General features: G+C 33.4%; 1 protein-coding gene across 1 annotated transcript in view; it reads right to left on the bottom strand.

Annotated features, from left to right (window-relative positions):
- Nucleotides 1-222: 222 nt before the first annotated feature.
- LOC129217326 (uncharacterized) overlaps nt 223-10,672 on the bottom strand; it is a 105,095-nt gene continuing 94,645 nt past the window's right edge. Inside the window, exons 2-3 of the mRNA XM_054851607.1 lie at nt 4,664-4,802; nt 223-1,429 (exon numbers count right to left, since the gene is read on the bottom strand). Of these exons, the coding sequence (XP_054707582.1) occupies nt 649-1,425 (777 nt within the window). The 5' untranslated portion in view covers nt 1,426-1,429; nt 4,664-4,802 and the 3' untranslated portion in view covers nt 223-648. The remainder of the gene's footprint in view (nt 1,430-4,663; nt 4,803-10,672) is intronic.

The raw sequence follows: 10,672 nt of genomic DNA, 5'->3' as shown, positions 1-10,672 counted from the left end.
AACCTGAAAAAATCAGAGCAACATCAACTTTGTTCAAGTACAGATAGTAAGCAATCAATAATTTCTCAATAATGATTGAAAGGTAATATGGAACCGTTTGATTACTGAAAATTGATAGTACTTGTGAGTAAGGGAAAAAAACAAAAGTATAACAAAGTTAAAAAGGCTTAAAATTGTTAAATAACTAGAAAAGTTAAGCTGTGTGAAATTAAAAACAATGACTATTTTTAAATAATACCTTTATTTTTATTATCAAAGTTTTACAAGTGTTGGTGAATGTTTTTTGATATATATCAATGGATTTTTCTTCCATTCAAAATACAAAGAGTCAGTCATTATCAGTTCTTCAGACACACAAATCTTACTTCTCAAGTATTAAAAAAATAGAGATTTAGTTTCTCAAGATCACAAGACAACTTTAATACTAAAACAGAGTCAATTGATTCCAAAACTAGTCAAGATGTTTCGGAAAAGAATCATGCAATACGTATGCAGATCTATAATTTCAGTTGAAAGGAAAAAGATGGGTTGGTGTAAAAGTATGAACTGTTCTTCCCCGAAGTAGGGATTTTGATTATCAATTGTTTTCATCTTTTTATGATTTCTCCATTGAGTGGAAAGTATAATGAATAACAATTAAGTTGTTTCTTAGCTTTTTTCAGTTCTTGAAGTCATTAAAGTTTCATTTGGGTGTATATGCTGGACTTCAGCAACAATCTGTACCGAAGTACAGCCTGTTTTAGTTTCCCATCGCTGCACATGCGTCTGTTTTGGCGATATACAAATTTCTTGAGTAGATAGAGTGGGGGATATGTCATGTAGCTCGGTTCTAGAGTGTAGAAAACTGCGCCCAGCACCGTATTCTTCATTGTCTACATTTTCTTCCTCGCTATTGACTTCCATTATGGGAGATATCGTTTCTGTGTGAGATCTCTTGCGATCACCCTTGATGGCTCGGATATTTGGAAAAGCGCTGGATGTGATCGATGATGCTCGTCTACTACTTCGTTCTGTAGTACTTGAAAACGGAAATCCTGATGACGACATCGTGCTTTTGCAGCGTCTTCTGTGTCGCTCATCAACAGACTTGCAAGCCACTATTCCCAGCGTCACTCCTACAACTACTAGAAGGGATCCCGTGAGAAGAAGAATGATGCCAACTACCTGCATCGGGTCCAGCTGGTTTTGAAAGTCTAATTTGGTGTTCTGGAACAGTTTTTGGAGAAAAATCATTCCTTTTGGGGAAATTTTTGGCTTGCAGGACATGATGGTAAGCACTGTTCCTCCCACGAGATTGAAAATTCCAAACAGAGAGAAGCATAGAACGAATGGAACAGCCATGACAAACCCAGCGAAACGTCCTTGCAGTAACAGTTGACAACGAGCAGGATCTCGTAGGTAACCTTTGAAGTAACGGTCCTCCATGTACCTGAAATTATACAATAAAATTAACAAAATTTTTGCATGTCTTCAGATATACATACTAAAGTCTTGAATCGTAGAATGAAGTAGAGACACGTCTGTGCCATCTTGGGGCTAAACGATGCTTTCTTCCAATGTCTGCTATGGTTATGTAGCGTGTTTTGCTTATTGTTTGTGTTTTCTTATTAACCTTATGTTAATCCACAACCAACAAGCATCAGAATCAAGAAGCAAAACAAGCTACTTCAGTAATAGCAGATAGAGGAACGGCATTTAGTCCCAGGATGGCGGACGTGTCGCTACTTAAGCAACAATCTAGGGCTTTAATACATACCACACCAACAATGCAAAAAGGATTTTACTCTCTCTCTCTCAAAAAAAAAAAAAAAAGTGTTGGCAGTTTTGCTTAAAACCAATTCAAATATAAAATTTCATTTAATTATTTTAAAACTTAATTTTTTTATATTTAAATTTTGATTTTATCGCTTTTGTCATATTACTCATTGCGAATGAAATTTCATCAAAATTAGAAAATACTAGGTAAATATGATACGTAAAACAACCGAAAATAGAATGTAGAAATTACTTTTTCAAAATTTTGTGGTAAAGATAAATAGTGGAAAAAAAGCGCCAAAAACTAGACATTTTCGGTAAAATATGTTCATATTTCCATAAAATATTGCAAATATACTCCACAAAACTAACGAAAAAGTACTAAAACTAAATCTTTCACAACAAATGTTAACAAAACACTTAAATACTTGGCATAAAGTTTTCAGTAAATTTAAATGATAATCCGTTTTCAAGGAACAGTTTGAATTTTGTAATTATGTCGAAAATTAGGTTTTGAGAAAATCAACATTTTCTGTTCTACTATTGCAAATTTTATTATTGATCAAACAATTAATTTTTAATACAAATTCACCAAAAATAAGGTCTTGTGATTCATTTGAAATGGTATTAATATTAAAAATTAAATCATTATATGGATTTTTTTACTCATGCATTTTATATGCATTTTAAATGCATTTTTTAGTAAAAAAAGTGGCGTGACTCCCATAAAAAGTGTCATAACTTCTCCAACCACCGATTAAATTCTCTTCCACCGATTAAATTTTTTTTTTAATGGTTCAGCCAAAGATCTAGTTTTTAGAAATGTAATGAATGAAAAACCGTTCGTTTGACCAATTTTTACTCATTTGAAGGCCTTTTATCGCCTTAAATGTCTAGTGAGAGAATCAGAGGTTTTTCTTTGAACTTCTAGTATTTTTAGCAAAATCCATTAAGAAACCTGGAAACATTTCATCTGTCATCTACCCACTAGGGTAGCCCTACCCCCTCAAGTCATGAAGAGAATTTCTTATAATTATCTAGCTTTCAGTCATAAATTTGAGTGTTCAAACATGCACATTTTTCTTAAGGGGAAAGTTTGGTTTGAAATGACTAGAACCGCATTTTTCTTCGTTTGTGGTGTCATTTTCGTGGAATTTCCGAAAACTACAGGAATGCTTAAATTATCCTTTCTGACCCAGAAAGGTTATTTTATCCTTTTGAGTGCGTTATGAAAAGTGCTTAGCATTTTTTAAAGAATTCTGTTATTTTATTCTTTTTAGTGAAAATGTATTTCAGAAATAGAATAATTCTACCGTCACGAACCTTCACCTCATTTTTTCATATAAATGCTCGGTACTTAAAGGGAAAAAAATATATACGTGTCTAAAACTTTAAGCAGTTGCACTAAAATCCTTGTTCCTCGCTAGGATTTATGCTTGCTAATTTCATCCTTGCTTCCGAGAAGCCTTGATTCAAAATTTTCATTATAATTGCTTTTAACATTACTGGAAACAAAATTTGTAACAATGGGTTTTATATTTAAACATTTAATGGGAAAATTGCATGAAATTTGCTATTTTCCATCCTAACCGAAATATTAATTTTATTTCAAAGTTTATATTTTTCAGCGTTAAGTTTTACCTTATGATTAAGCAAATCATTTAGTGAAATCCAAAAGTCTCTAAGTGGTCTAGTTGCTAAAATATAAGCAAAACCGAGCCTCAGATTACTCCGTGACAAAAAGCCAAGTGTAATAAAAGTGCTTAAAAATAGTTTCATAAAATAATCCGAACAAGACATCATTTGTTGCGTAGAAGCATGGGCTGTTCAATATTAATTAGTTTAGGTAAATTACTCTACTATTATATGCTTTATAATAAAATAACTAAGGATGAAAAAAAAATTACTTAACACTGCGAAGAAACAACTTTTTCTTGTGCAACATGTTTGGTTTGGCAGATTTAACTGAAAATACACTGATAGCAGCGAAGCATATACGTTGCTACGTGACATCTCACTCAGAGCTGTCAAACCAAAAACGAAAAAATTATTTAACATTTGCACACTTACCCCTTCGCATACTAGTCCTGGTCTCCCCTATTAATAATTCCCCGTTTCCAAACTTTACAAAACAACTATTTAATTAGACAGAACAAAATGTGAATTAATAAATAGAAGTTAATTGACGCTAATACTACGTGCATGTAGAGTTTTACTGACTTAACTTAATTGTTTTGTTTTGTTTAAATTTGTTTTTGCAGCAGAGTGTATGTGAAAGGATAATCAAATTTGTATGTTTTAGAAAATCAATCTCAGTACTTTTGCAGTCATCTTATGAAAGTCTGCAATTTTAATTAAACCAACCAAATATTTATTTAGAACATGCACTCTGTTCATTAAATGTTGAGGGACATAAAGCTTAAAATTTGACTAGTTATTTAACAAGCATAAGTTTAAATTTCAGTTTGAGTTTAAAGCATAGTTATTATTAAATTGCTGCTGTGTTAAAACAAACTATTTATTTATTAAATTTGTGCGTTCAACCGATGAAATGAGGTTTCACTCGTAGAATTTAAGGGTCGCTGTTACTGTAAATTGTCCGTAAATTAAAAATACTGTGAGGTAAGTAAAAAGCTATAACTTTATTAAAACTATTAAGAAAAGTTTAAATAAGATGTGCGTCTTCAAGCAACACTCTATCAAACTGTGCATATCGTTTTCATACCTTGCCGTTGCCAATACATTATATCAAATATTTTCTTGCTACGGCGCTCTCTTCTTGACTCATTTGACTGTAATGTGTGGGGAAATCAGTAAGGCAGAAGTCATTTTAAATCTAGAATGAATATTCAAACTAAGGGTACGGTAAGAGAATACGATCTTAGAAATATTAGAAAGTATATATTACCTGATTTGTTTTTATTACTTCAGACTCAACTTTAACTTTTGGCGGTAGTTACAGCTACCAGAATGCTTTCTTTATTTTAACATACTATACTGGTGTGAAGTGGAACATTGCGTACACACAAGATTCAGTCATATTTAACCTACAATTAAAGTAAAAGCAATAATTAATACTAATCAATAAAAATAAATCATCAAATTCATTTACCATTTAATAGCAGGAATATATAGAAATTCATATTTTTTCGAAGTTAGAAGGGAGATTAGGGGATAAATTCGAATAACCCATTTATTTCCCCATGATGTAGGTAGATAATCGCACAGCACACAATCAGTTTAGAATTTTAAGAAGTTCTACACCAACAATACTCAATCTGTGACCCGAAGGTTGCATGAAACTTGCCGAATCGTCTGAATGTAGTCCAAAATTATTCAAAATTAAAAATCAAACGAAAAATGTAATTATGTATTGAATTTATGTAAAAACATACTTAAAGGTCTCGTTTACATCGAGCAGTCAATTTTGAAAAAAAAAAAAAAAAAAGGAAGAATAAAAATCTTAGTTGTTTCCAGAGTACAAGATTTACGGGGTAAATGGAAACACTTCTCATCAAAAATAACCGGAAAGGTGAAATTCATAGATAAATGTTTCTAATAGCCTTCCACATGGGAAGTAAAACTTGTTGAAACAAGTTACTTTGCATTTGTATACTTGCTGGGGGAAAAAAAAAAACGCAAGCTCATTCAGTTTCGTAAAAAAAAAAAAAAAAAAACGCAAGCTCATTCAGTTTCGTAAGGAAAAAAAAAAGAAAAAAAAAAAAACGGAATTTTCTTTCTTGTTTAATATGACTGCTATATTTCAAGACGTGATGCGAATTCAGACAAAAAATTAGTATGAAAGTAAAACTAAACGGAAACAGGAACTATTTCTTAAAATGATTTTTCAAACTATTTGCGCAAGTCATACTTAGCGTGCTTTAGTAAGAAATTTAATTAAAATATTTCCCATCATTGTCATCATTAATATATTTTTCTTTTTGAACAACCAAATAGTATATAGAGCTGGAATGATAACCTTTTTAAGCCCATTTTAATATCAACTCAAATTCTTTTTCAGGTTTGTTGCGATTTCATTGTTGACTGATGATCGGAAAAATCATAATAAATTCAAATTTGTATGTCTTGCCATTTTCGACTCGTATTTGTTAACAAATATTTTGTTTGCAATTGATTTCAGCAGATATGCAAGGCTTTTAAAGTAATTTTCAATTGTAGGGTAGAAGTATCGAATGTTGGGTACCCTTTGTTTTTTTTTCAATTACAATAAACATGATAAAGAAAAAAAAACAATAATAATGTGCGTGAAATGAAAATATAGAAACCTGGGATTAGGATCATTTCCTCATTTCCATCCCCCTGGTAGAACAATAATAAATTTATAGAAAAAGGCTGCGGGCCCGATGTCCGTGTCGAACTGAGTTTGGAGAAAAGCATCGGAGTCGAGAGTCAAAGGTTGGAAATTCCGAGAGTCAGAGTTGGTCATTTTCCCTCAAAGGCCACAAGTCTGCCAGTACTAGCGGAGCTCACTGTAAAAAAATTCCGAAACGTTACTGATTATTTCCGTGGAATATTTCGGTATTTCACAGGTTTCTATTCATTTCCTGAGAAAATCAAGTATCTTTGTCAAAACTTTTCCTGAATTGATACAAATTACACAAGTTCAGACTACTCATTGTTGTGAAAAATACTTAAAGCTACCAGTTTAAAGGTTAATTGAGAGTATTGAATAAGTGACGGGCTTTAGCTCAATTACGGCTCGCCCAGATTGACAAAGCTCCCAATAAGAGCGAATAAATCTCTGGATTCCTTAGCTTTGTGAGAACTGCAGGCGAGTTAGATTCGTGGTACTTGCCTGCAATTCTGTCTTAGCTTTGGTCATGTTTCCAATAATGAGTTAGGCTCTCTCTTGGCAAAGCAGGAAAGTGCCAAGCTATTATATTAAACTTACTAAAGTTTTCTCTAAAGGTTCCAAAGACTCGAATGGTTTTAATCGGGGAGATTACTAAATTCTTCAGAAAGATGCCAGAATATATTCAGTAAGGTTACTGAGTTTTAGCGATAAACATGCCTGTTTTTTGCAAGATATGTTACTTGCAGATATTGGACACATTATTAGCTCATTATTTTCCAGCAACGGGTCTGAGTTGTTTCTACAGTATTGGAATAGGTGTCAATTTGATTTTGGGTCGAAGGATCCAAAATTCCCAGGGCAAGAATCAGCCATTTTCTCTCTGACCCTGTAGCACTGATACATACAATAGTCCTTGAAAAATCATGTTCGAATCTGAACACATTACTCACAAAAAATCTATGATAGACTAAGGAAAACACTACTCCAAAATTCCTTTTACGAAAGCGTCAAAAATATTTTCAAAAATCCAGTATAAGAATGAAAACCATCCTTGAAAATAACACCTTCTAAAATTCTTCACTAGAATAAGACAAATTCTTCATCGTAATTGTGAAACAGCGACCGTTTATAATGGCTACATTTTACACATTGATATTTTGGAATACGAAATCTTAAAATGACATTTTGCACAGCGACATTTTGTCCCCAAAACCTATTAGAGGATGCTTCTTTGCCTGTAAAGTTGTTTATTTTATGCAACAGGAATTATCTCTGACTCGATTATGGCTATGTAAAATAAACAACTCATCAGGCAATTTAGAAGCACATATTCGGTATTAGCCAGAATCGCGTTAGAAGAAAATTCTGGCTTCGTAAATAAACAACCATACAAATAAAAGAGCAGTCTCAATTTCAATTTGGAGTCAAAATAACTATGCCCAAAATTAATCGATTGTATCTGAAAGGGTCACGTGGTTGCAAAACTGAGTTAGCTGTGATTTTACCATATATTTATGTAGAGAAGTCGAGTAATATAGAAGGGAAGTGAATGCTTGCTCAACAAAGCACTTTACTTAGCGGGCCCAAATTTTGTTTAATGCAGAAGGCAAGATTATAGATGGTCTGGATTTTTTGGCGTTTTGAAGTAAGAACAAATTCACTCTATTTAGCATTATTACGGTAGCGGCAGGTCAGTGATTTAGGGGGTTAGGCGAGATTGCCCCCGACTTTGAGAAATTATAATTTTTTTAAAAAATATAAGTAGAGGAGTGGTTTTTATTACTATCCTATGAAATTTGCATTAGTTATACGCCCGTTATGCTCCCTCTCCCTCCTGGAAAATTCGGAATCACGGGCCTGGATGGAGGTAAGGTAGAAAAGTATCGGAATGGAATTCAATTTTCTCATGGATTTATTAACGTCACTCTAGAAACTGTAAACGGGGAAAAAAAGAAAAAAAACCTATGCTTTCAGTGATGTATAAATGCAGGTGAAAGTAAAGATCAAAACTGTTCTGAGACTTTTTCTGGAAATACAGCTGAAGACGCTTAACAAGATTGCTCATGACCTTCCTCTGAGAGGACACTTGTTTGTTTTTTGCGACTGGGATTTTGGGACAGTAAAACGAATGTTTAACATATACGACAGATTATTGCCGTGTGAACTCCCATCTCTTATAAGTAAACTCCTGAAATTACGTCAAAATGTTCACCGTCGAATCTTTTGAAATTAATAAAATCTGTAACTGCTAAAACAGATGTCTTTTATTGAGATTTTGGAAAAACGATTCTACTTGATAACAAATGTTTTCAATTCTCAACATTCATAAAAGTTAAATATTAAAGAGAAAAGAAAAAATTTCATGGAAGGAATAACTGATATCAATGAGATTATTCAGAGCAATTTTAGCCTGGACTTATTTTAAAAATTGGCTTCGAAAAGTAATAGATCCAGTTCTATACAGCTTGGTAGTTTAAAAAGAAAATAATATTGATAATAATAATAAACAAATACGTTGTTTTCAGAAAAATCGTTGTTTTTTAAATTAGTCGATTTTTAATACAAATATTGTATAAGAATGCTAATTCAGCTTTTATTTAACACCCCCGTTAGTTAAAGTGCCACAAAAATGAGAGGAATACATGGCTAATTTAGACTTTATTGATATCTTGCTCAACCTCTCTCTCTGTCTTGAGTGATACATTTAAATTTAGTTTATTTTTCATTGTTTATTTAATTACACTCACTCACTTAAAAGATGACGAAACTCAACTTAGAATGGAAATAAGGCATACTTCGTTTAGTTCCTTTTGTATACCATTTTTTTATGAATCCTTGCATTACTTCTTGAGATATAGCAGTCATATAAAACGAGGAAAATTATTCTGTGCGCTATCCTTTTGGGATGATTAAAGCCAAGAATAAATAAGCATCTCGTCCTTTAAGATATACCTGTAGACCAAATTTTCTCTGAATCCTTGCATTACTTCTTGAGATATATCAGTCACAAATAATGAAAAAGGAAGGGGGGAAAATATTCGATTGCTCCGCATTCTGGTGTTATTGGCTCTAACATCTGTCCACCTGCTGCTTCCTAACATTTTATTTGATTCCGGTCATCATTTCTTGAGAAATGTCAGTCACGCATATCGATGAAAACGTTCAGTTGCTCCACTATCTTGAACGAATTGACAAAAAGAAAAAAAAAAAACACTCAGACCCAAATCATGTATGGGTACTTGCAGGTATCGTTCGATGTATTACTACTTTTCTCCGCACGCACCCCACCTCTTAGCCGTGGGCCTTAGGTTCCATCTCACGGGGGGTCCGCGTAGCGGGCCCCCCGCGGGACTGAGTGCGGCGGTCGATAGTCGTCTGTGCTACGGACGGGCTTGGTGCTTATTGCGCCGGGGAAGGTCACCATACTGAGCTTCCGCTCAGCTGGGTGTTTACCCCTTAATGTGTGGGTCTTGCTCACCGTGAGATACGGTATATCTCCCCGTACCTCGTTAGATGTTAGGTGGAATGGTGGCAAAAAATCGGAAACATACACACGCACTATTCTTGAAGAAAAGTACAAAACAATTCAGCGAACGTCCGAACTGAACGCTGTCAGAACTTTTTATAGTTGGTATATAGCGAGTCACAAGAGATAAGACATTGTAAAAAAGGAAAAAGGTGTTTGCTTGTATTGTTAACCGGCGGCCTCCTAAACTGGCGACATTTTGAAACAGTGACATTTTGGACCGGCGACATTTTGGGCCAGTGATATTTTGGACAGCAACACATTGGAAAATCATTCCAACTGAAAAAGTTTGACCATAGTACGACCAATATTCACTGAGCTTTGAAACACAGTGTTCTGTGACTTGCACCACTTTACACTCGCCACCAATAACAACTTTTGGGAAAAAAATATAGCGTTTAACAAGAGTTTAAAGTTATATGTGTGCATATAGTGTGATTTTGCAAATTGTTCTAGATTTTGTAGTGTGCTTTTGCGTATCATGGCAAAGCATTTGCATTTATTTTGGAATAGCTATAAAAAATGCAAAAAACTTATTTTATTTACTTCGACAACCTGACATTCCTCTGAAAGGGGCGATAACTTCCAATCTCATCTTTTGTATGGTCCCTTAAAGTTTTAAACTCGAAAATCTCCTTGAGTTTTGGTCGCACAAAAATCAAGCTTTTTGTATCAGTAATAGTTTTCAGTGGAGATTGTTTCTCTAATTAGTTAGGGGACCTGGGGCCGTATAAAAAGTTAAATTTTGTATTTTTTGGCTCATTTTTATTTTTGATTCAAACTTTCAATATCTTAAACATAAATCTACATCTGATTTTGAACATTTTTGCAATTGGAAGTATACATCTACGACTAATGGTTGCGAAAATAAAGGTCTTGCAGGTTAAAACGGAACACCCTGTATATTATACACTTAGACATTGCTTTCAATTTTCTCAAAATTAAAAATGGCAACTTTATACATTAACGCTCTTCTCCGCTCCTTTCTGATAATTTTTAAACGACTATTTCTAAAATCATACCAGTGATAAAGATTTTCTTCCAGAACATAATTAGGATTTTTTTACAGAAATTAT

This window comes from Uloborus diversus, chromosome 2 (assembly GCF_026930045.1).
Source record: "Uloborus diversus isolate 005 chromosome 2, Udiv.v.3.1, whole genome shotgun sequence".
Classification (NCBI taxonomy): Eukaryota; Metazoa; Arthropoda; class Arachnida; order Araneae; family Uloboridae; genus Uloborus; species Uloborus diversus.
The sequence above is the reverse complement of the archived record's forward strand: the minus strand, read 5'-3'. Positions and strand labels throughout refer to the sequence as shown.